Source organism: Ptychodera flava, chromosome 22 (genome assembly GCF_041260155.1).
Source record: "Ptychodera flava strain L36383 chromosome 22, AS_Pfla_20210202, whole genome shotgun sequence".
Taxonomy (NCBI): domain Eukaryota; kingdom Metazoa; phylum Hemichordata; class Enteropneusta; family Ptychoderidae; genus Ptychodera; species Ptychodera flava.
Genome location: NC_091949.1, coordinates 15,431,586 through 15,459,058, shown reverse-complemented (window position 1 = coordinate 15,459,058; position 27,473 = coordinate 15,431,586). Strand labels below are relative to the sequence as shown.

The following is a 27,473-nucleotide window of genomic DNA, read 5'->3' as shown; positions in this document are numbered from 1 at the left end:
ATGCTAACGTGCATGTGTCCCTCAGCAGGATAATATTCTCCGAGCTCAAAAAAGCGTTTTCTGGTCATTTTTCTGTGATCGCCTGTGCCTTCAATCAGTGGAATGAATCGAAATTCATCGCACGGCCACGATTTTGCAGCTTCCACGGCCGATCGTAAACTTTTTAGCGAGCGTTGTGATTGGCGAGATGAGTGACCTTTAAAACTTTACACAATTAAAAGTCGTATTTTTGACATTTACGTCAAATTCTCGCGAAATCTGCTCACGGGACTCGACGAGAACAGTGACTGAGTGTGCGTGGCGTTGCTCTCTTGTTTGTTTTATGATTCCCTGGAGCCTACGGGCGACTTTTCATAGTGGCAGGAAAATCGGAGTCGGCCATGTTCAATGTTTACAGTACAATCAGAAGTTTACGTGGAGGAATTAACCAACAAACACAGGAGTGTTCATGATGCCCGCCCTCTAGTGGCAGACCCTCCTATATGAAGTACCACATTTGATGCTTGTGGAAAGCTTGACCACACGATGGAGCATTTAAACTTTTAGAAAATGACAAACTGAATAAGAAGGTATTCAGAAAATGTCAAATACTGAGGAAAAATGCGCAAATATTCAAAATAAACAGGTTAACTGATTGGTCAGCTATAAAAAACTGAAAATGTTTATGATCAAAAGTTTTTGAGATGCGCACATTTTAACAAATACAGAAATTATTAACATTATAAATATAAGACCAAACTTTTTTCAGGGATGGGACAGGTTGGAAATGAGGGGTGAGAGACAAAGGCCTCCTATTGCTGCATGTGGATGCAGCCACACCATTTCATTTACAGCATACTTATTCACTGTGTTGTGTTCAAGTTCCATATTGTACTGACTATCATACAAGGATAACATAAGCAAATCAAATCAAATTAGAAAAGGATCAATGCTGTTGTGTGGATTTTGCTGAACATGGCTGATATTTCGCCCTATATATTTGGTATCCAGCAAAGGCATATTTTGATGTAAAGTCAAAATTAACACTACATTGCTGACAATATATTTACCGTTTCTGCATGAATTTTTCTTTTTTAAATTATAGTATATTTTAGTACTTCAAACAGATTAACAGTTATCGTGATGTCAACCCATAATTTTACATCACAAAGACTGTAATTCTGCCAATTTTTTTTTGTTTTTCAGTCATTTTATAAATTTTGCACTGCACAAGATGATTGAACAAATTGCAATGTTGAATTTGTAAACTCAAAGAATAAAAATCCTTTGGTCACAAATTAAATTATTTTTGAAAAGAAATTTACTCTTAAACACTTTTAGCATATGTTCTTTACACGGTCATGTATTTCAAGGAAAATATGCCTATTAAAAACAGTAATTTCTTCACTCTCAATTTTTTTTCATACTATGACAATTATCAGCCATGAGGTTATACAAACACAAGACCAGATAAGCGTTTTTCATCATTTCCACAGGACTCTTTGGAAAATCCATTAAAAACAGTTAAAAGTGACTGGAAATGATCACTTGGTATACATTTAATTTACAGATGCCAGGTTGTGTATTTCACATGCACTCAGGTCAGTAAGGAAGTGCGTCATTACTATTTTGGACTGTTAATTCTTATTTCTGAATTGTTTAACTTTTTTACACTTTGAACTATCTTTAGGCAGTTTATACTGTAGCTTAGAATTTTTTTGATTGATGTATTTAATCATCTTTTGGGTTCTTTGGGTCCATATCCCACCTCATGCCCCTACATCATCAACTATTTACCAACAACTCCATGCCAACAACCAATTACCTGACCTGGCCACACATTAGAGAAGGTACAGCGTCATTGACGGTATTTTACATGAGTTTCCGAGCAACTTTTGTTCAGTCACCCATTCCCATAATCCTCCATTTCAGTAACTTGGCATTTTCAAACTTATTCAGCAAACCAAGTAGCAGGATGTAACCTTCAAATTTATGAAGTTGTCCCAAATATCATTCGATGCATTTGTGTTTCACAAAGGCAAAAACAGTGAACAGACTTTCAAACCTTGTGCTGAAATTAATGTCTTGTTTACTCCGAATTCCAGGAATATCCGCGGCTGTTTGAAAAAGATGACACATCATTACCAGCATTTGTCTTCAATGGACATGTTGGCATCACCAGGACGACTGTTGGCATGGTGATGGGATGTCTCGTGCTCTCTCACAAGCGTGGATTTCCTCAGGAAGCACAGTAAGCTTTGTGTGATATTTTCCTTACACAACCTAAGGGATCCAAACCAAGAGTTTTCTTGGCTAGGGGGTCATAACTAAAAGTTTGTTTTGGCGACCTGTTTGTCTAACCATATTTGGGGCACCACAATTGCAATGATTACCAAATCCTACCGTAACAAATATCTGTTGTATTGTTTCTATGTATTTTCTCAACATTTTTTACTCAAACACGACGTGTCTACTGTCTGTAAATACAGTAGTTTATGAAACTCTACATCATCAAAAGTTAAGGTAATTAGCATAGATTTACAATGAGAATGTTGTGATTTTACGGGTTTCAAAACTTGTAACACAACATGATGATACCACTACCTGTTGAAGGAATCTACACCTAAATTCACCAAAGACTCTGAAAACCCACCTCCGAAACAGACAGTTCAGTGACTGAGCTGAGCCATTGCAATCTCAGTATCTACCCAAAGACGCATACATAGATCTGAATTGAAAGCAAAGTGTGTTAACGTCCAAATACTAAATGTTATTTCATAGCATTGTCTTTACCTCGATTTCAGTAAAGTGCCGTACCCTGTCAATGACAGAAACCCTAACTTTGAAAGGGGAGAATTTCACATCATTCGATTGCTGTTAGAGTACCTGCCAAATGGACCTAAAGTCAAGCAAGAGGTATGTTCACTAAAAGTGCATTTTGTGGTTGTTTACATTATCATTGCACTGTAGTCTTTGATCTGCCATCAGTGAGTTTTGTTCACCTTTCTCTTTGTAGATTCTGCGAAATTGTCCATTGCATAATTTATCCATCAGTCGATTTATTCATCTGATCTGTCCATCCACCAGTTCGTCTGGTGGTCAATCCAAATCCATCCATTGAACTGTCCATCTTCCCATGAATCCATCCATCCTTTCATCAATCCGGTCACATATGTACTTATCCATCAATCACTCTATCAATCCATGCAGCTATCTATCCATTCTTCCCTCCATTTATCTAACATATCCAACATCTATCAGCATCCGTCCAGCCTTCTGCATCCATCCATTGAATTGTCCATCTTCCTCTTCATTCATTCATTCCTTCACCAATCCAGTCACCAATATCCTACTTACAGTATCCATCGATGCAGTCCATCCATCTGTCCATCCATCCCTGGTTCCCTCCCTTCCATCCATTCCTCTATCATCCATCTGTGTCTGTACGTATTCAGCGCTCATGCCATCCATAGACTTTCCCATAAATCATGTATTCCCACCTCCTATAAAATGAATTGTGCAATTATTTACGCTACATAAAAATCTCTTCCTGTTAATGCTATCTCCTCTTATGGCACAATTTATACATAATCGCATTTGTTTCTCATTTTCCCAATAGGTTGACGTGATCATTGATCTGTGTGGGGATCTTGAAAATGTACGCTGTGAAATATTGGAATGCAAGAAAAAATTAGAAGGAATAAAAGAAGACTATGAAATAGATGTAAGTAATATATGATTGCCATATAATATATATAATATAATATATAATATATGATTGACATATGATTACTCAGCATTGCATGATTAAGGAAATACATAATTCCTTCGTATGTATCAAAATACGTATTGTTTCTTCCTGACCAAATGGACAATGTAGAAGTTTGGTTACACAAGTTGTTTTACGGTAGAATTCCTCTAGGATGGATATTTGGACTTTTACAATTCTTTTCTGATGTACCACTTGTTGCGACTTATTTTACAAAAAATGATGATACGACTACCTGTTGAAGGAATCCATAAAAAAACGTTTCTTTTCACCATCCTGTTGACATCAATCTTAGTTTCGTTTGCATATATTGAGATGATATCCTTGTCAACATGCTACAGTAGTCATCAGGTGTGGAATTAGACTTTTGAAAAAACTTATTATGTTTTCAGTTGTATTGATGTAGAGGTAGTGTTTAAGGTATTGAGAAAAATCTAGCAATTGGAGAACACTAACCATTTACACTTTTTATCCACTTGTAGGGTTACAGTGCCAAGGAATACTTCCAGAAGAAAGCTCTCAAACATTTGGAAAGATATTTCTTTCTGATTGTCTTCAACTCCTACCTTCACGAACAGGTAAAAATCAGAATTTGTTTATCTCTCTCCCTCTTTGACTGGTGTTGAACTTTTCTGTACCAAGGTTACAGGGATTTTCCCAAGAATGATGATGTACCAGTCTGACCTTGTCTCTTGAAGTCACGTCTGTTGACAAACTCATTATTTTGCAAATCACTCTTACCCACAATAAATTAATCCTTTAAGGTAGAATGCTCCTCAGGGACAAATATTCGGACTTTCAAATTTCCACAATTCTTTCTGATCTACCACTTGCTTTCGCTCATATGAAATTGGTTGGTAAGAAAAAGTTGTCTTAATTTTTCGAAAATTAACAACTTAATTTCCCCATAGAGTTTACTCAGGGATGGCGACCATTTTGAATTTCAAATATCGGTAAATGTCAGGTACATGTAATTTGTTTCTCTTGTACCAAACTTTGCACGGCGACCCCTGATTTTTATTCTTTATTTGGTAATTAAGAGTATGGTAAAAAGTTTCATTGAGGAAAGTTTGAACAAAAGTTTGAGCCTTTTACTTTCGCGGCCCATACTGCCTTCAATTTTTTTTTATCTCAACGCAGTAATATTGATTTTTCAGTCTTTTGTGTGAAAGATAATTTTTTTAATTTCATCCGTTTAAATACTTATGAACACATGTTGATGTCACATAATCATTCATTTCTTTCCCATAAACTCATCTGATTGTTCCACTTCAAGTGTAAAAATTGTAAGATCGATCACAGGTGTAGTCAATCATCAGTCAGATTCCTTGTAGGTAGTAAAACACGACAGTTGTATACACCTTGAATTTTTCTACAAAATACGTATCTTGGCATTAGAAGAGAAATATCAGCTTTATTGTGATATCATAAAAGAAATCAAAGTTAAATTAGAACATCAAAATTTTAGCAGTTCTTGATTTTTTGAATTATAGTCAAAGAGAAAATAGCTGCAACATTTGATAATATTTTACTTGATATATACAGGCTCTGTGGTCAGGTTGAACATTTGGGAATTTCTGCATATTAAACAAGAAAATGTATCTTACAAATTGAACGAAAAATATGGAAAGTACATTAAAAGTTGCGGGGAAAAAAATGAAACTTCAGCCTTTGAAAGCAATGCTGAAAATACCTTGACGTTCACTGTTCAGCAAAGAACAGACGTATTACTTTCAGACAAATGACCGCATTTATAGCGGGATGTAAAGGCCATTACATTCCACCGGTTTGCCGGAAGACATGTGACCGTTCTCTTATTGAGTATTGGAACATTCATCAATGACAAGTCCAGGGCTAGCTAACAAGGCTGTTCATACAAAATAACTGTTTGTAAACAATTTCTTGTGGGTATTCTGGCAATTTTTCTTCTGTGTAAGGAGGAAAAGGTTGAATGGGCAATGTCATTCTCTAGGCAATACCGAGAAGGCCAAGCAGACAGACAATGTCATGTAATTTGCCTGTTTTGGGGAGTTTGCTAACAAGGAGGGAAAACGCATGTTGCGAAGAGATGGCAGGAAGTTTATCAGTAGGAAGAAGGGGAAGGATGAAATTTTATGAGGGGAGGAAAGTTATGAACAGCTATTATTTATCCTCTTCAGATTTTTAGCTCACATTTAGTATATGTATAGATCTTATCTGATGTCTGTGGCACCTGCATGCATGTATGTATGTATGTATGTATGTATGTATGTCTGTGTGTCCATATGTCCGTCCACATCAAAAACTAAAAAACCACAGCACCTACCACCTTACAACTTGGTGTACATATGCACCAGAGGTGGAGATGTGAATTTCTTCAAGAGCATGTTAGTGTGAAAAATATGCAACTGAGGTGGAAAAGGCAATATCCTGCAACTTGCTAAAGTTCTGTAACCACAGGCCTGATTTTGTTTAAACTTAGTTTGCAGGTTTCTTAAGATTACTTAAGATAGATTTGATAGAATTGTGGTGAAAGTTTCACATTTGCATTTTAAAAGCAATTTTTCTTGTTTTTGGTCGGAAGTGGTCGGAAAATCTTCTACTCTAAAACTACTGGGCCATTTGTTTTGAAATTTGGTATGTATGATTCTAGGGTTGATCTCTGTTAGCTGTGTATAAATTATGGAGGCATTTTCATATTTTTTATTTTTGTGGCAATTTTCCGCATATTTGGTCAAAAATTCATTTTATAATTCTCTTAAACCATGTGTCCAGGGGCAACCTTAGTTACAGAGTGTCTTCAAATTTTGGTGAAATTTTCATTTTGTATTTTTTGGCAAATATTTTTCCAGTTTTGGTCAATAAATCATGTTCTCTGAAACTGCTCGTCAGATTGCTTTGTAACTTGGTATGCATGTTCCTAGGGGTTAACTTAGTTGAGGTTTGTTCAAACTGTCTTGAACTTCGCATATTTGTACTTTGGGTCATTTATTTTTTTTTTTTTTTTTTTTTGGTGGGGGAAGGGTAAAAAATCTCTTAAATTGCTGCTCCAATTGTGAAATTTGATATTAAGGTTCTCAGGGGTGATTTATATCAGTTTTGTTCAAATTGTGACAAAACGTGCAATATTATATTTTTGGGACTATGTTTGCTGTTTTTGGTAAAATAAATGTTAAATAATTCATTCTTGAATTCCCTTGTCCAATTGCAAAATCTTTAGAATTGCTGCCCATTTTACCTTTATATTTGGTCTGTAGATGCATGCTCAACTGTATATGGGAATTTATTCAAATGAGGTTATCAGGTACCAAAAGTATGCTAATGAGCAGCAAAAGTGTAAACTTGGTGAAAATCTCAATATCTGTAAGTCAAAATTTTACATGTTGGTGATGATTTGTACAGAAACAACCAAAATCCTCCAAGCCAATAATGAGTTATTTTCTTAAATATTATTGTTTGATGAATTACAAAATATTGGTTACATGAATTCCATGTGTAAAATATTACAAAAGGACATCTTCACTTTTGTTATGTAGATTGTATCAATAATTTTGATGTATCAGGCTGTATGGTGTTGTATATATGTTTGTCCATTGCAACAGTTACCAACCATTACGTACATTGCCTTGGTATTTGATCGACGGTGCATCAAAATGTGTCCAGATGCACTTGACATTATGAATATTACAAGCAAAGGCCCACAAAAGAGTGTCAAAGTCAATTTTAGTTGCCTTTATAAAATATACTCAGTCAATTTTTTATCAGATTTTTGCCCAAATTTTGATAAAAAAGTGTAGACAATGAAATATGATGTCCATTTGGTAAAAAGTTATCGAAAAGTTACAGAAAAATTTATAAAAATTTGCAAAATTTTGCTCTAAATCTTTTGAGGGAAAAATTACAGCACTCAAAGGGTTAAATATTGTATGTACACTCACTCCGGCCTGCAACAGCTAACAAAATGTGAGCGAAGTGTCATTGGCGCTATTTTTAAAATTGTAGCGGGAAGGGCAGTGACCAATAAACTTCCCTGTGGAGATGCCATTTTGTTCAAAATATTTGGAAAAGAGCATAACAATTATGCAAATATATAAAACCAAATATGAGCTAAAAATCACCTCTGCTCTGGCCACCCTTGTTTGATAAAAAACTAATCAGTGCAGCATGACTTTGCAAGCGACCATTTTTTCAAGGTCATTACCATTGAAAATATGTGGTAACTTCAGAGAATAGAAAATGCCTCAATCAACTTCTCTTTCACCCTTTCCTGATAATCACCATTTTCATAATTACTCATTCAAGACTTAGTGTAATTATCCTTACAAATTGTTCAATTGATGCAGTTACATCATCACCATTCAATCCAAGATAGGCACTTTATAATGAAAGATTTACGCACTTTAAATGGTTAGATACGCATTTCCTCCAAAAGCAGAAGGTCAGGTAAACAGTTACATGATGTAATGTCAACCTACTTTTTTGTGAGTTCACGTCAACATTGTCCCTCAGAATTCCTTGACAACAAATGAATGAGGAATGACAAATGCACTTGATTCTAATTACGATGAAATAAAGCAATTAAATCATTCAAAAGAAACTTTTAATGATATACAAGACTGCTCTCTACTCTTGATCAACTTCCTGTGAACTATTTTCCCGTTTTTTTAATGATTTTTTTCCCAATTTTTGTTTTCACTGTTAACTACTTCTATTACTTCCCAATATGTATACATTTCTCCCTTTTGGGAAGTCATTTAGCAGCTTGGTCTCAAAATGAAGGTATAAATTTCATTGTAATCAGGGGTCTAAAGTGGTGTCGGGTTTCTTCCACCAAAATTAAGATGGCGTTTAAAATGATCTTTCACCCCAATTTTTAGTTTTTCCATAAATGTTTTTGGCATATCATGGCTTGGCCCGGACCAACAATAGATTTGTCATAGTCTTTGATTATGCCCCTGCTGTGTTAGGGTAGTGCTCTAAGTTTTTGCTCCATAATTCACTGTATAATAATTTCAACGATATGACTTGCGATCAGGGTCAGAGGTTATAGAGGTCTAAAATTAGGGTCCTAGAATAACAAGGTTTTAGGTAAAACATGGGGTATGGGTTTTTTGTGCCGCTACACACCCTTACAATTTTTCGAAACATGTACTGTCCTCCTGATTAAAGGATTCTTTGGGATTTGGAATGAAAGAATTCACAGATTTTTTAATTCCAACATTTTCAAAAAGAAAATCAGGTAACCGAGAGGAGGAGCTTCTACATTTTTAAAACGTACATTCTAGCTGTGCCTTTCCAGCCAACAGAAAATGTTCAAATGATGAAGTGAAATGCCTCGGTGTTCATTTTAGAGGGAAAATTAGTCAGAAAGTTTGATGAAACTATCAAAATTGTTGTGTAATATTTGATGACATCAAAATATTGAATCAGTCATAATATTTGATAATATTATGACAACTGTTATACCATAAATGCATTCTCATCTTTGTCTTTTATGAATGTTGAAATGCAGATGCCAAGCAGATGCTGATGCCAAAACAGTTCATTTGTGTTTGACAAAGATCTTAAACAAATGAATTCTTGTAGTCTGCACTGAAATTTAGTTTCAAACAACATAATATATGTCATACACATACAGGCTGTACTTACAAGTTGTACACTGGGCGTTTCAACATGATTTCAAAAGTAGGACAAGTATTTTACAAACAGAGCAAAAATAATGAAAAACGCATCAAAAGTTACACAGCTAATTGAGCTCTAATTTTTGGAAAAACTGAGGGTTTTTCTTATTTTGATGTGTTTCAGTTTCATCTCACCTTTACGCTGTCCTTCACGGACTGGATGTACAGGCGACCCTACTTGTACCGACTGTTAAGCAATATTGACATCTCCGAGAGAAAGACAGGATCAGATCTCATCACCAAAGGAACCAGATACCTGGTGAGTTGACATCGCCCTCTTGTGGCAGAGATCATAAGTCACCATACACAGGACAAATAATGGTGAAAAGTAACCCTCAGTGAGTGACAAAATTAGGCTCTGATTTCAGTGACGTCACCATATGTTAGACTTGAATTACAAAAAGCACTTATTGTACGGCTTTGGGCCGATATTCAAAGGTTATTGATTTTTATTCCTTCCTGACCGGAAGCAGTACATACAGCAAATGCGTCCGGCCAACTTGATATATACATGTGCATCCTTCAAATGATCAGAAAATTTGTAATTATCCCCAATGTTCCATTGTTGTAATAGGGTTTCCCTTGAGGACACTTGCTCCAGTTGTCTTCCTGTGCCAGTTCTTTGTTCAACATGTCATTGAGCAGTTGCCTTTGCCAATATTCTTTGACCTGTTTAACACATAATGGAGACTTAGACTTAAATGAAATCATTTTTCTTTTGGTTTCATTTTGAGGTGTTATCAGAGCTGAAATGTTAATCTAGTGCATGATTGTAGGCTATTCATACTCTCAATAGACAATTATTCAATATCATTTCATCAAACATTAAGACTACATTGTGTTTTGCAAAACTGAAACTATTAATATGTGTTGATTTGAACAAAAATTGGCTATTCTCCTTGCAGGTTGCAGACGATTTCATCGGTCTTGATGTCCTAAGTTCATTCCGCGAAGTTAAAGTGGCAAATTTCAGGAAAGTGCCTGGACTGAATGTGTACGGCATGGCCCAGCCGTGTAGAGAGGTTAGTAACTCGGAGTTGTCCATTGTGGTCAGCATTGATGGCCATAATGTGGCCAGCAAGACTGAAAAAGACATGGCTCGAATTGTATAAGTTTGCTAATCAACATTATCTTAGGGTCCAGTTGCTTCACAAAAGCACAAACTTTAAGGATGACCCCGAAGGGAACATCCATTGTTTTCACAATGGTAATTGGGCTCTCTGTTTTTTTCATACACACCATGATTTGCATCTTGAATCATACAGTTCAGTAAACAGAGATTCTAATCTGAATCTGAATCCAAAAATTTTATGCATTGAATGGCTTACTGGGGTGGAGAGCTAGATCACTCTAGGTAATGATTCACAGAAGTTTATTTTCTACCATTTTGAAACTTATCACAGTAACATTCAAGGCGAAACCAGATGAAATTTATGCAAAAGTGATGTACAACTTGCATGTCATGCATGTGTATGATATACTGTAAAATAGCTGCAGGCGTTCTCAGCATTTGCAGATTATCATTGGAATCAGAAAGTTTTTAATTTAGCTGTACATACATCTCACCATTGGTAATGTAGGGAAAAGTTTAAAGAAGTGACCTGTCAGACCTAGCTTAATTTTCTAAAGAAGGATGCTTGCTAAAAAGAGCTGTTTTACAGCATAAAAAAAGATTTCTTAAACGTATATATGTAAATCTTTTACTGTGCATACCAAGGATACAAAGCCTGTATTCCATATTCCCTATGTAAATCAGATATTTTGCATATGTATGATATGTAAATTGTATTTCATGGATAATTATAACATGTTGTAATGATATATGTTCCGTCTACAATCATATATCTCTCATATCATGTTTTTAAGAATCATATGTCTGAGCATTTATCTAATCGTCTCAAAACGGACGAACTACGAGCAGACCTACGAGCTCGTACGAGCTCGTACGAGTGACGTAATGTGCCGTACTTTCAAAGTACGAGTGACGTAATGCAGGTCCCAAAATCGACAAAGTGAGCGTCAAGCTGAGCGTGGAAAAACAAAAACAGCGTGGATATGAGCGTTGAAAAAAAAAGACAAAATAGGATTCGAAATGAACGTAGAAACATGCCAAACAGAATGTCAAAGAGGGGTTCTGAGTACGGGTGCTAAAATATAGCAAATATGCGAAATAAACACGTAATGACTTGACTGATTTCAGCTTGAATATAGCAAGTACGGGAACGAGTTCAAAACGTCTTTCACGTGGGTAGGCCCTACTACTGACTTTGCAGCACTATATTTATAACACTGTTGACAAAATCTCAACAACAATAAATTATGGGCTCATCGTAATTGGTATTGCATGCATAAGTGAATTTTCAAAAATGACATTCATAATTGCATATATTTCAACTCTGAGTGACTGGCATTGGGCGTTCGTTCGTGTGCAAACATCGCGTGCAAGTTACAGACGATGGGCGGTACGGTGGGAGTAGGCAATAATAGCGATAAACAAAACGGCCAGTTTAGCCTACCCACGATATTGTAATACATACGTCATCCACCCTCTGATGTGATTTTCCTCTAATTAACGCCAAATAAATAAATATATTTGTAAAAATACATTATTACGTCGACGCCGACTTCATTGACGTCGACAAATCGACGTCAGCATTTATACTGCGACTGATTCCTGGAACTTATCTACCGAACTGAGTGTAGCTAGGTAAGTTTGGAATGTGATGAGTTGGTTTTGAGTGATTTTTTTGTTGTGTTCAGGAGCGCGAACGAACGAATTGAATATAGAAGTATCGAGCATCGATATCTTGTATGGCTTCTGCAAGTTCCGCGATGACAAACAGGAATATTGACCCCACAGTGACCTGACTATACCATTATTCAATAGGCGGGGCGTATTCTCAACAATACACACCAATAATAGTGTGGTTCCGATAATGTGCTTTTTCAAAACTTGAAGTTGAATGCGAGGTCAAAAAAATGTTAGTCTTTAAAATCATTGTTGAGTAGAGGTCATTTTCAAATAGACTGTACACATGAGGTACACACGAGTGCCACAAAAACACCCGCCAACTCATAAAATCCTTCATATTATTCATTGTACACTGTGATGAACATAATGTGGGATCAGATTATTTCGAGGTCATAAGCTGACTCGCGAGCCACGCAGGTTTTATGTCTGTGAAATCATTGCACTTTCAAATTCGAGAAAGTAAAAAAGATTTACAACGGCGGTAGGTTCAAGTGCATTACAACCAATCGAGGTCTCTTCCTTGATGTTCGGACATTGCAACCTCTTCTTTGGTTCTTCTTTAACAGCTTAATGTTACAATCGACGTCTGCAAAAAAGTCTACCATCGTGGCGTATAATAAGTCAGAGAGTGTCGCGTCGTCTCCAGTCTTGACCCGTACGTACAGACTCGTCCGAAAGTCAAAGCCTAAAAGTATTCCTCCGCACTGCACTGAACCCGCTCTCACGACCAAAAAAATAATCATACGAAGTTCACACCCGCTCCTACTTCCGAGTTTCGAATATACACAGAAAATGTGTCTAAGCGTTCGTTTGTCATAAAAACCTTTCACATAAACAAAAATCTTTCATCCATGGAATACAACATAGTCCTAGGCGTATTCATAAAAAATTAGGTCAAAAGGCATGTGTGACTTACAGCTTGCATACGTCACTCGTAATATGAAAGTAGGAGCCAGTACTTTTGCTCGTACAATGTCAGTTTCGAGACAATTACATACCTCGTCTGAGATAATGTCAAGGTAAACAGTTTGAAAAAAACTGTTGAAGAAAACAGCTGCATTATCATAATGGTTACATATAATTCTAAACAAATGGAAAGGGACATTAGCTTGTTCATTGAATGATATAGACTTTGTCTAACAATCTAAGCACCCAGAATCACTCTGAAACTTTCAAAAATTGGAGCTTGCAGTCAAAGACTTGGCAGTTCTTATTCCCTGTAAACCCATTATCTATTAGTCATCATGTAGGCCCTGAAACATGTATTCTATCATGCATTGATCAAATCTACGCTCAAATTATTGTGCCATGCACATTCCAGGGCTTGTAATCAAGTATATTTGCATTTTTTTCACACCTTGCCAAGGATTCATAAAAATAGAACCATTTTCTCAATAGTCAAGGTTTGTTGTCAAGTTTTGTTGAGAAAGTCTCAGCCCGAACTTGACATGTCCGGTAATAGTAATTGTTTGACAGGATATTATCATGCCTTGAAAAAATTTAGCAACAAGGGAATGAGAGCACTATTTTCAGCTCACATAGTGGTCATTAGTGAAGACCCTCTTCACACTTTCGTCCTATAAAGCATTTTTAATAGCTCTCAGGAGAATGTGATTGTTCAGTGGAAATAATGGTTCCCTTTCAATGATTTTTTCCCTTGACAATGATATTTTTCCTTGAAGTTTATTGCAAAATTGACCAGAATAGACCACTTCAAAATGTATTGTTTGTGTATTATGATTCGGGTTTGCATTCTAGAGCAAGGATTTCTGCAGTTGACCATAATGAGGATTTTATATCAGGAATCAGGAAAAAAAGGTGGAAAAAACCTTACTTTTGATGGAGGCTTCTTTGAGACTCTGTTGACTTTGTGAAGGGACATTTTAAGCAAGTTTGTGTTAATAACGTCTTATCCCCAAATATTTCTAAAATCTGAGTCAGCGTGTCTGTAGCTGTATCTTTTGATAGTATTTCATTATTTTCATTTCATCAAACGAGTTTTCTTTTTGGTCACCTCCCCAATAATGAAATACACTGACATTGTAAACCTTGCCAAGACAAATGCATCTGCCCAGATAAATGATCGCCTTGGTCTTCATGTTAATACTATTTTAATAACTGAATCCTTCAAATTCTGCAGGGACTGTCCAAGGTGGTGCAGACCCTAATGGACAAGAAACATGGCCACCCTATCGTGGTGTCTTTTAACCTCAGAGAGGATGTTGTCATCGACTGTGATAGGGAGACCTACACGCCGAGGGAGCCCTCTAACCTGTCAGAAAATATCAATATGCCGGGGATTGAAGCCAAAGAGATTGAGGCAAGTGTCCACATGCAATAATTACTCAGCATATTCTCAAGAAATTATGACCTGTTCACTCCCTAATCTCAAGTAAACAAGTCCAAAATTACTGTTGATAACAATCTATTAGGACTAAACCACGGTGGTGAAAAGGTTAACCCTTTGAGAGCCAAAGACAATTTTTGTCGTCTGTACAAGATATACCCCAGTCAATTTTTTCAGATATTTGCCAAACTTTTGATAAAATACTGTAGCCAATTAACTGTTAGGTCCATTTTGTCCAAAATAATAAAAAATTTACAGAAAAATTACATAAAAATTGGTAAAATGTTGCACTAAATTTTTGGTGGGAAAAGTTACCGCTCTCAAAGGGTTAATGTTGACTTTTTCTTCATACAGTAGATATCTATAATACTTGTAGTGCTAAATATTGTCTCTATGCTGAGATCATTACTGTATAGCAAATGATGGTACAGTATGGTTCTCCATTTACTGATGAAAATGCACTGTCCAGTGTCTGATATGTGTTCCCTAACATTGAGAAACAAGAGGAAAAAGATTAGTTCACAAGAACTTTTTGTCTTTTCGAAGACCTTTCTCAGTTTCATCATCTATTTTTTCTCTTTACCAACAGAGAAAAGAGGCTCTTTTGAAAGCTGAAATACAGAAAAATAGAAAACCAATACAGGTAAGGTTTCCTACAGACCATTAGATCCTCATAACATTCTTATGAATTCACCTGAAAGCTGGTAAAAGCTAACTGTTTTGGAAACATTACAAAAAGTCTGCGGACTGTATAAATGTAGATGACCCACTTGCATTTCACAATTTGTCAGTTTTGTAACATCTGTACAAATGAAAGGCATGATTGTGATCTGTGAACCAGTCATACTGACAGTAAATCAAATAGATCTGGGCATACACAGGCATATACATGTACATTGAGCAACAATGTATCATTGGCCTGTACTTGTGTATTGAATGATTTGCATAACCAAACCACTTCTTACATCATTTACATAAATGAAGAAGTGGGAAAGAAAGGAATCCTTGCATTTTACACATCTGTGTTAATTATGTCAATTATGTTAATTAATTATGTTAATTGATTGTTAATTTTTCGACACTTGGAACAACCTAACTTTCTAACTAAGTTCTACAGACTGTACATAAGAGCTCCTTTCATCCAACCAACAACAGTAAACAAAAATGATTTCGGCGGAAAGTATTTTGGTGTCACAGTCTCTCATGTATATTTTTTGTGTGAATCTTCAATGTGGTAAACTGTTTGATATGTTACCTGTTTTTAGGTATATCAAGAGATCAACCAACCTAGGGAGTCCAAGGAGTTGTCTAGTATACTGACAATAAGGGAAATGTATGAACAGCAGATGAAGCAGACCCCTCAGCTAAGGTATTATAGAATGCCCATGCAGGAAGAGTGTTCACCCACTGAAGAGGTAAGCAATGGGATTTGTTTAGGTACGGTCTCTATAGAGGGACTGTGGTTTAGGGTAGTATGCACCTCGAAAGTGAAAAACTTAAAACTTTTGCTCATATTTTCCTCAGCGAAACTTTCAACCATTCTCTTACTAAATCAAGAGTAAAAATCAGGAGTCACCATGCAAAGTTTGGTACTACAGAAACAAATTACCCAATATTTACCAATATTTGAAATCTCAAAATGGAGGACATCCCTGTGTTAACTCTATAAGAAAAAGTGAACTTCTATTTTTGAAAAACTATGACAGTGGAATTTTTTCTGACTCTAAGAGTTTTAAAATGAGCACCACAAGTGGTAGATCAGAAAAGGATAATTGTCAAACTTTGAGAGTCCAAATATTTGTCCCCAAGGCGCACTGTGCCTTATAGTGAGACGATGTGGTACTTTTGGGCAAAGTCGCTCTTATTTGAGATTTTTGTGAATTTTATTTTGATATGGAAAGTAGTTTGTATTGTTTGACTTCTTGAAACATGCTTAAATACAGGTTACATGTGGACAACCTCAACTCAACTTGCAGCCAGACAAGATTAAACACTTAGTGAAACATTTTATGGGCAGCTGTACTAAAAACTCAAGTTCAAAAATTCAAGTTTGCAACATTCACCATGCATGGCTGAGCGTACACTGTTACATGATGTTTCACCTCTTACATTGTGGCAATGTTTATTGGTCATAGGAAAACAATTAAGTTAGAATATGAAAATCCAGTTTGTCTGGAGATCACAATTGAAATCATTTGTTTGCTTTCAGCAAAGGGGTAATTTTTGACACTTGTGCAGTTATGTACCGTCATCATTTGTACACTGAGTGACGTTATGCAAGTATAATGTTTTCTTGATATCACAAAAACGTCAAAAAAGAGTGACTTTGTCCCATTAAGTTTTAATGTGAAGATCAAATAAAGGTGTGGGGGAAAGTCACAGAGGAGTGTCACATGATTATCACATGACTATAGATATCATTATAAGGGTGTGAAAAGGTCAAATAAGAGTCATATGATGATCACATGACTAGGAATGTAACTATAACTGAGTATTACATTTTTCTGATGCAGCAATTTGATTTGCTGGTGACGGTGATCAAAGATCTCGATGAAATCAACACTGATGAAGACGGACCAGCACTTTTGTTTAATTGCCATGACGGTAAAGACAGGACGACGACGGCCATGGCGATTGCTGGACTTGTCATGTGGCATAAAAGGGTGAGGAAACATACAAGTATTTAAAGGTGTTGCTTCTTGAAGGCATGTGTTGTCATCCCTGTGAACAATTTATTCACCATGAAATATCTTTGCCATTGTTCAGCATACCTACAAAGGATAGATCAAATGTAATCCTTGATGAATATATTATAGAAATAAATGGCGACACCCTCCAAAATGCAAAAGAAGCAGCTAATGGGATTTTATGCATTTTGTGTAAACCAAATTGGCAAAGTGAAATATCTTGTTTGAACCAGAACTGCCACATAACGTAATACTAAAACTCATTATTTAAATGTAAGTTGTGATTTGCACGGCTTCACTTACGATCTGTCTGTATATTCTAAAAATGGAAAAAAAGTCAGTTTGTAAAGTTGTCATCAGTTCTCCAGTTGACGTAAACTTTTCATGAAAGACTCCTTGAGAAGTAAATTTTTCTTAGTTTTGAAGTTCATGCTCAAGAAATCATCTGTTTTAAAACTTGCAAAAGTATGATTTAACATCAGCGGTAATTCTAAGCTTTTATAAAAATCTTCTAGTGTATGTACAAGAAGAGTTAAAACTATGCATGTCTATTGAAAATGTTTTCTGACAGTTTTTGACAACTTCCACACTGATACCTTGGTTGTATTGTCGATTTGACAGGGTTTCCCAGTGGGTTGTAAGTTGGGTGAACAGGAACATGTGAGTTTACCCAATGCAGAGTACACCAAAGGAGAATTCATCGTAAGTAACAACAAACAGGTTGCAATATTATAGAAAATCCCATTTTGAACATTTATAGACTTTATTGTGCAGACTTCATTGACATTTAAGGCCCAACACACTGGATGTGGTTGACTAGACTACCTCAAATGATTAGCTGAGACCTATTTGTTAACCATTTTGTCATATGAAACCTTGGTACCAAATGCTTTGTTTTCTACAAGTCCTGCGAACTTTTGAAAAACAATTTACAGAAATCTCACCAATTTCAAAATAAAATTTCATCTTTGGTATTTTGTTGTAAGTAACGAATCATGCACTCTGACAATTAGAAACTTTCAATGTGTTTGCATGCTTGTTGGTAATAAAGACATATCGGGTAATTTTATCTATGATTGATCTGTGCTTTGTAGTGCGTAGAAAAGTTGGTAAGGCGTTTACCCAATGGCAATCAAATCAAGAGAGAGGTTGATTTCATTCTGGACAAGTGTTCAGAGACCATGACACCGATGCACTATCATGCCAGAGAAGTCATATTTTCAACGTTCAATAAGGTGAGATTTTTTGGGGGATGCTGACAGTGGTGCATCATGGGTAGTGTAAAGTCATGTGACTATATCATCTGATCTTGTAACCACAAGATGTAGAGAGAAATATCTCATGTTTCATAAGCCTATGTTCACTTATCAGTTTTACAATGGTGAAAGTAATATCTCTTTTTTGGTGTGATCAAGACTTTCACTTTGACTGACAGCACTATTAATTTTATTTTGTTCGCAAAGAGTTGCACATTTTGACTTACAATCCTCGAGTCAACAAATTGAATGTTGTTGTAAGATCACTAACAAGCATCTATTTACAAGTTCTTGGTTCCCGATGCTTGTCACTTCATGAAAACCATGCAGTCATTTGAGAAACTAAAAATTTTGACTTGAGAACACTATTTGTTTTCATTGTGTTTGGACACCAGTGTATAGTTGTAAGAAAATATCTTGAGAGCCTTTCAGTAATTACCATATGTAGTATGCTCAGAACTTGAATGTCATTGTCTGTCTGTCTGTACATATGTACATATCTACTGGTATGTATAAAATTAATTTGTTGTGACATGTGCGTTGTGTTTACATGCATTTGTAATTATGTTTGTGTAATTTGCATGTCTGTTCGTCTATCCACCACAAACATAAGAACCACTGCATTGCACTGTATTTTACAGATCAAAACAGCCAAGACAGAAGAAGATGCCGCCTTGTACCGCAGACAGAGTATCAACTACCTGGAGAGATACATCTATCTCATACTCTTCAATACATATTTGCATATGGAGAGGGTTGATAACTGGGAGAAACCATTCACACAGTGGGTGGAGGAGGTGAGTACTTAGGCGGGACTTTGAGTATTAGATTATGCAATTCCGTGCCTAGCACCATGCAATCCTGATTTTCCTAGTTTGAACTTTTAAAGTGAAAAGCTTACAGATACTGAGTTACTGTGTACAATAAAACTCAATATAATATATTTGATCTAAATAAAGGACAGTAAAAAGTGGGTCTCAGTGCACTTTTGTTTGCAAAGGAATGGGTTTATATTCAAATTTTATAAATGCAATTCAAAATGACCTTTAAATCTATATAACTTGAAATCAAAAACCTGAATTCCTTTTAGTTTTGGAAATTTAACTTACATTTTCATACAAAATTATACTTCTAGTGTATATATCTTCTATTAGTTGGAAATGAAATATTAATGACAGAGGGGCTTTTCTCAAGTCTATACTTTGAGAAATTTCCTCATTTAAAAGAGGTATGCCCAGCTGGTTATTTATCTTTCTTTTCTCAAACAGATGTCTTGTACTCTGAAATTTCATCTGTGTTTATAGATCTTATCAAATCTATTGTCCTATAGGGTTAGCTATTTGGTGCTTCTTTATTTTCCACAGTTTGGTCGTAAAGTGAGGGCATATGAAGTCCTGGACAACCTAGACTTCAAACAGGACTTTCCGGAAGATGATGGCGCCGGTCGCTACAGTCGTATCAGGTGGAGGTGGATTCTAAAACGCCCAAAACAGATATTCCGAGGACAGTTTGTATAACATTACCACACGAAATCTTCCGTTCTCTGCTACATTTCTCACTTTTTTTGAAGAAGAAAATGGGACAGTTTTTTCATCTGTATACACATGTATATTAATCACAGAAGATTAATTGTTAAATTGTCCAATCTCAGTCATAATGACAAATCATGTGTTATTTTTATTCTTCCCAATATATCTGTGAACACCACCAGCATGCCTACTGAGCAAGTCTGTTGACCTTTGAGGTCAAAGGTTAAGTCTTGTACAGCCGCAATTGAGATGCATTTGCAGTCTGCAATGCATGCATCATGTACTTGTACATTTACAAAGGATGACATAAACACTACCAAAATCAAAAAGATAAGAAATATTTTGTATAGTTTGTAAGAAAATTATTGGTTTAGAGTTTCTTGTGGAGTAAACTGGATCACAATGTCATGGTAAGGATGGATATGATGTGGAAGAGACCATTTGTAGAAAATAAGCACTTTTTCGAAGGGTTTGCAAGAAAAGTGTCTTACACCTGGATTGAGCAAAAATTTTATATTCAGTGACTGGGCAGTTGCAATAAGAAGATTTGTTTGCTTCAGCTATACTAGACTCCATCCTACTCAAAAATGTTACACATATTAAGTTTTCTGGCAAAATTGACCAGAAATTGGTGTGAAGAGAATTCACACGACAAAAAAACAATCAGATTGTCTGAGCAGATGAAATGTATCGCAATTCAAATGTTATTGATAGACTGCTGTGTGTATTGTATACACAGTAGCTTAACATTTCACAGTCTCAGATTCATCTATTTCAGAATTCTATGAGCATTGCTGTTTTACCAATTGGATTTTGGTGAGAATAGATAATGTTTTTTTTCTAAATTTATCAAGATGAACTTTGAAAAATATATTTTAAGAAATTTTACCCAGTGATCTGTAAAGATAGTGTAGCTTTTATTACAATATGTTGTAAAGATTTTTCTTTCACGTTTGTGCAATATTGACAAATTATTGATTTTAAATTATGCTTAATGTATTTTTCACAGTCGTTATTCCTGTAGGTTAGATGGGGTTGCTGTTGGATGCCAAATTTTCATTGTGAAATTTTGAAAATAGAAAAAATTGTTTGTTTCTCCCAGTTTGGATCAAAGTTATGAGTAACTTATGCATTTCTCGTAGTCTTTTTTGGGGCAAGATGTAAGATATGGTTTTATAAGTGAAAATGACTACAAATTACAAAAAATTTCTGAAATTACATGAAAAAGTGTAAAAGATACAGCACAATTGAAATTTGAGCAGAAAAGAAGATACCAACATTAAATGTTATAATGCCTTTAAGTTCTTTTGAAACATCTTTAAAAAGGTGTGTATTTTGACAATATATACAAGAATGAAAAATTCAAATGAGTTTGCCAGACGAAACTGAGGAATAGGGAAGTGTTTGTTGATTTTACTGTACTCCTCAGCCTGTCTGTAATTTTTCAGGGCTCCCTAGCCTGTCTAGAATTTTTCAGGAGTCCCTGGCATGTCTTTAGTTTGTCAGGATTCCCTAGCATGTCAGTAATTTGTGATATGATGTGTTCAAGGACAGTACACCCATTGACATATTGGAAAGTGTAGCTTATAGAAAGTAATATTTGACCCTCTTGGGGTTTTTTGAATAATAATGATCGTCTACTGTAAATAGGCATTTTTATCACAGGAAGACATTCTGAAGGCTTCATTTATTTGAGCATAAAAGCAAAAAAATGGCTAATATTTCTAGTCTATATTCAAGAGATGATTGCTTTTTTGCATGTGGCCTTTCTGTCAGTTTTTCAAAATACACCAACAGTTTATCACATTCCCAGGTTTGCTTATCAAGAAAATAATCTTCCACTCATCTGATTGGTCAATACAGGAAAGGTCACCATAGATTTACATATTCAAATATCTTTCCGAAATCAGTCCAGTTATTTTTTCTCTCAAAGGAAATCACTTTGAGTGTAATTTATATATTTAAAGCGTTGTTTTTTTCTGACATAAATGCTGGGTGACTGGATTTCAAAATACATTTAGAATTGTGAACATAAATCAGAAGTATTTACAAATGAACTGAATATAGATCACATTTGTTGCAATTTTCTTCTTCAGCGTCCAAAATAGTTGAACTTCTGTCAACTGAAATGAATGTTTTAAATTAACTACATAAATATAGTGTCTCTCTCACTGAGAGTGAAACATTGTAGCTTTTCTCATTTGTAAATTAATAGTTGTCAGTATCGTGTTCTGTGTTTCTTCTTGCTGTCCATATTTGTTTAAATATTGATAGATGAAAGACGGATGTATATATTATTATCACTAAAAATAGCCCTAAGCTCAGGGATCTTTGCTGGGGGAGTCAGTACCATAGATAGTGAGTTTTGATTCCCGCAAAGTAAATTCTTTATTCAATAATTTATTGTTCAATTGCCAAAGGAAGTGTTGATGAAGCGTGCTGGATGCAGTTGACCTATTTCTGATTCTACGTATAATCTTGTGTCCCTTTGAAAATCTTTTTTGAAATGCTGATTTGGTGAAGTTTTGTTCAGAAAACATACTGTCATATTTGATGCGGCAGGCAGTTTTGAAGTCACCAGGAGATTTCTGACAAAAATATCCAATAGGAATCCTATGGGAGAACCTCTGTTGTAATTATCCATTGGGAATCTTCTTGGAAGTTCGCTTGATTTCCTTGGTGACTTTGAACAGCATCCTGTGTGTCCTGTTTGTTGGTACCATTGCCATGGCAATCTGACAGGGAATTTTTAAGTTCCATGGTTTGTAATCCACAGGATGTGGGGAATATTTTTTGCGAGACATGAATGTATGTCAAAGTAGGCGCCATTTTCATATTACTTTGCATAGCAACCCTAGTATAAAGTTATATACACGCTACGGTTTGGACTATTGAAGATTATGTTTATGTCTCTTATAGCAATATGTTACTATCTGGCATTTTGATAAAAATGAAAGGTTGTTTGTAAAAATGGCATTGGTCAATTTGTATACACTAGGATTCGCAGTCACCCTAGTCAGATGTGTACAAGCTGCAGTTCTGCAGCACACAGTTTTCTGTCTTTTCCGCTTTGATAAGCTTGTCATCAGGGAAACCAGGGGTTATGCACTCCTGCAGCTAGGATATCTAACCTGTTGCAACATGGGATATGGCTAACATGCCGTATTTATCCGCATATGCACCCAAGGCCCAAAGCCAGGATGGAATTTTCTGTAGAAGCTGGGGTTAGGCACTTACCCTGCCACACACCACTCTAATATCGCAAGTCATGAACTGACAAACTGAAACAATTTTAAGGAAAGCCAAACCAAGCTGCTTTTCCCCATTCTTCATTCTTACAGTCAGTGTTTTGCAACATATTGCACAAGAATAAGGCAGACTTATACAACATTGTTCAAAATTTGTCATCAAATATGTTCAATGTCAAACACATAACAAACTGCTATTTTAAGGGCCACCAGATATGAACAGAGAACTACCACTGCTACTCAAAGTGTAGAATGAATGAAACTCTAAGACAATGATTTTAAAATTTTTATATTTCCCGTTTCCAAAAACATTGAGAAATCGTGGTACATGTAAGTGCTTGCCCAAACATTACTCAAACTTTCATGGAAAGTTGGGGGTGGATGCTTGCCAGGGCATCAGGGTTTATGTAGACAGGTGTGGTAATTCTCAAAGTCACTCAGAACACAGCTGAAATAGTTGTTGTTGGGTACATTTTCACATAAAATGACTTCCCTCCGGTTTTATCAGTAAAAGTATGCCTTAATTCTGTGCAACGTGCTTTTTATGCACCTGCAGTGATGAAAACATGTCACCATTATTAGTAATTTAAGACAGAATTTAACATGTACTTATGGAAAGGAAGGCTTCTGCTGGTGTTGCTATGAATTGTGGGTAAACTGCTCACCACCAATCACAATCATGTTGTTTTCAATGGATGTGCAACCTTGCCACCCCTGCTTTCCTGTGCAAAGGTCTATACCATGTTATTGACAACCACAGACATTGTACCAAATCTTGCAGGGAAGGAAAGAATGGGGTATTGTTTTAGGCATGTACCAGGATTGCTGCCAACCCTGGTGACTTAATCAGTCCACTCTCTGACCCCAAGCAAAAAACAAATCAATATGTAAATTTATAATTTTGAACACCATCTCATGACAGTTTGTGATTTGCTGGAGCCATACAAATACTTTGTAAATGCACTGGCTGGCTTTCAACGTGCAATGAAAGCAGATATGTAACTATATGCTTCTCATCCATGAAATTTTTGACATTGATTCCAAATTATTAAGGAAATAATTCTGAAAATTATCAGATGTTCCAAAGGAGAAAGTACAGAACACAGAATGTGAATGAATGTAGTTTCAAGTCTTTATACTTCTAGCTCTTTACTCTGACATTTTTGGTTGTTTTTCTTATATTGAACAAGACTTTTTCTAGGTCGTTGATTTTTGGTTTTATATTATAAATTGTTATGTATAAATATTTTCATGTTCAGATATTAATGTCATTGTACCCAAGTAAATCTGTGTACATGCAGACAGCACCTAGAATAGACCATTTACAATCCTTTGATATGCACAAATCATGGGGAAAGTACACACACCTGTTCTCGGTCCACAGCTTGGAAAAAACAGGGGTCAGCCAATTTACATAACAATGCATAATTTGCATGTTCTTTTTGTTGCAAAAATGTATTCTTTTGTATGTTTATTAACATGTAAAAAGATAATTTGCAGACTGAGGGGTAGCCTGTTGCGCAAAGTCCCCATGTGGAGAACCCTGATCTGATACTCATTATTTCCCTATCCTGCACAAATTAAATATGTTCCCCAAATCACACACTACAGGTGCGATGTATTAAGTCACAATATTCAATTTGTTAACTGCATAGACCACAGATCTACAGTGCCTACCTCCCTGCATACACAGGCCTGTTCACAAATTATTGCCATATTTTTTTAGAGCTTTCCATTCACTTATGCCATCCAAGCTGTTTCCTGTTGATTTTTAGCTACTATAGACTATAGTCTATAGAAGCTATTGGGATGGGTATCCGTCCGGCGTCCGTCGTCAGTCTGTATGTATGTATGTATGTATGTATGTATGTATGTATGTATGTCCATTTGTGAGGCGTCCGTCCACTCAAATATCTTGAGAACCGCGTGTACTTACTGATTTGATATTTGTTGTGTAGATGAAAAATATGATTTTGAGAAACTATTTTTTTAATTTTTTGATATTGTTGAAAATAGGCAAATAATGCCAAAAAAGGTGTTTTTGGTAAAAAATCTTCTTCTTCATAACCGCTGGTCAGACAGCTTTGTTATTTGGTATACAGGTCCCTAGGGATAACCCAACTTAGATTTGTTCAAATTGTGATGAAATATGCAAATGTGTATTTTAAGGAATTTTTTTGTCATTTTTGGTCAAAGTTTGACTTACATGTATGTAATTCTTGTACTGTAGAAACCCTATCAATTCACCCAGAAAAAAAATAATTAATATGATTTTAAATAATTGAATTAATTAGGAAATCATCAAAGCCAAAATAATTTTAGTGTGGAATTATCAGAAAGTTCAACGTTTTTTGACAGTTCATAGTGAATTGAGGATTAAAACATGTAAAGGCAACTTTCCTGAATCCCAACTTGATGTTATCTAAAAGAAATTGTTCATAATAGTTTGTCATGATAGGGTGGTCAAATAAATAGAGATAGAGAAAGTTCTAATTTCCATTTATGGTTGACTTGGTAAGGATAAAATAAGATTACTTTTTGAGGAAAAAATAGAGTGGTCAATTAAAAGAGTGGTCAAAGTGATAAGAGTTTTTATGGTAAAGCTGGGCTGTAAGATTCCTCATGTGCTATTTATAGCAATTATGCAATCTGTGTAAACAGTGCAATGAAAGTGTAACATGATTCCTTATAATGCTTTTGATGACCTTGAACTTCTTAAGTTTCAAACATTTGTCTCTTCAGTGTGCTTTCTCTGAGTACGTACAGTCTCAACTTATTCAACAGAACTAACTTACAATGTTAATTTGAAAGTTAAAATGTGCTTGGTTAATAGGATGAAAATACTGATATTACCAAAAGATAACCAGCTCAAGATTCTTTATAACCTGACAGATATGCTGTTTTTTTATGACGTAAATCTTGATTTAAGCAAGTCTTGTTTACTTTGATTAGAATGTAATTAACTCTCGTTTATTTGCTATTATACACTAATATAGTCTGATGAAATATGCAAATCTGTATTTTTATGGAATTTTTTCCATTTTTGGTCAGGCAATCCTGAAATGAGCTATCAAAGATATCCACCTTCTTCATCAATACATGTGTCACAAAAGGTATTCTCTACATAACACAGCAGAGCTCTGTCAACTGTTGAGTCGCTTGTTTTTTCAAAACCGCTGGTCAGACAGCTTCAATATTTGGTTTACATGTCCCTAGGATGACCTTAGTGAGATAATTTCATACAGTCAGGAAATACTTAATTTTGTATCCATGTCTATAGTAGCTTCAGGGACTTTGGCCCTATGTTTTAATACTTTGGATTTTCTATGGTGGTGGTTTTGTCATCTGTTTGATTTTAGTGAGCCGCCTATTTTCTCCAGTATACTATTTGAGCACACAGTTATTCATGAACCTACCCAATAGATTTGTAGTTCGTATATTGTACAACACAGGGTGAGGTTTGTTTTTTATGGCATGTATGTCAATTTTACTGCAGCTATCCCATCCACTGCTGAAACTTCACAAGTAGTGTCGACTCTTTGCTCTTTTGGGGCATGTTGGTCAAATTGACATGCAGCTTTCAAAAGCGAAAAAAATAGTAAAATGACAGAAACTGTCATCAAATACATTTACAAGTCTGCAAGGTTTCTCACTGAGTAGTGCTACCAACTATTTCTTATACAGTGAAATTTCTAAAGTTAAGGTAGAAGAATGATGCTCTGAAACAGATATTTGGATTCACAAATGTTTATAGCACTCTGCTCATCTACCAATTGTATGGGCTCATTTGGAAGCTCTTGGAGTAAATGAAATTTCCACCAACTCATTTTTTAAAAATCAGAAATTTAATTTTTTTCCCATGGATTTAACAAAGGGAATATGGTCACTGTGGCAATTTTGAATTTCAAATATCAGTAAATTTACAGTAATTTGTTTCTCTAGTACCAACATTTGAACAGTGACCCTGGTTTTTTATTTTTGATTTGTGAGAGAAAATGGTTGAAAGTTTCCTTTGGGAAAGTTTGAGCGTAATGTAAATTCTTTTCATTTTTGAGGTGCATACTACCTTCTCAACATTTTTATTGTTCAGATTTGTTCCAATTCTGACAAAACTCCCACATTTTAATCATGCATGTCTTATTAATGCGCAAATCTTATGCATGGAGACACATTATTATTCTATTCAAAACTGACATGTGGGAGCAGCGCCAACTTGAAACATGATTGCCTAATTGGCATTCTGATA

General features: G+C 35.5%; 1 protein-coding gene across 1 annotated transcript in view; it reads left to right on the top strand.

Annotated features, from left to right (window-relative positions):
• LOC139122783 (paladin-like) overlaps nt 1-20,107 on the top strand; it is a 75,729-nt gene extending 55,622 nt beyond the window's left edge. Inside the window, exons 6-19 of the mRNA XM_070688489.1 lie at nt 2,085-2,230; nt 2,784-2,895; nt 3,599-3,703; nt 4,231-4,326; nt 9,533-9,667; nt 10,314-10,430; nt 14,301-14,480; nt 15,097-15,150; nt 15,773-15,922; nt 17,021-17,170; nt 17,816-17,896; nt 18,289-18,429; nt 19,092-19,247; nt 19,815-20,107. Coding sequence (XP_070544590.1) covers nt 2,085-2,230; nt 2,784-2,895; nt 3,599-3,703; nt 4,231-4,326; nt 9,533-9,667; nt 10,314-10,430; nt 14,301-14,480; nt 15,097-15,150; nt 15,773-15,922; nt 17,021-17,170; nt 17,816-17,896; nt 18,289-18,429; nt 19,092-19,247; nt 19,815-19,967 — 1,776 coding nt within the window. The 3' untranslated portion in view covers nt 19,968-20,107. The remainder of the gene's footprint in view (nt 1-2,084; nt 2,231-2,783; nt 2,896-3,598; nt 3,704-4,230; nt 4,327-9,532; nt 9,668-10,313; nt 10,431-14,300; nt 14,481-15,096; nt 15,151-15,772; nt 15,923-17,020; nt 17,171-17,815; nt 17,897-18,288; nt 18,430-19,091; nt 19,248-19,814) is intronic.
• Nucleotides 20,108-27,473: the final 7,366 nt, after the last annotated feature.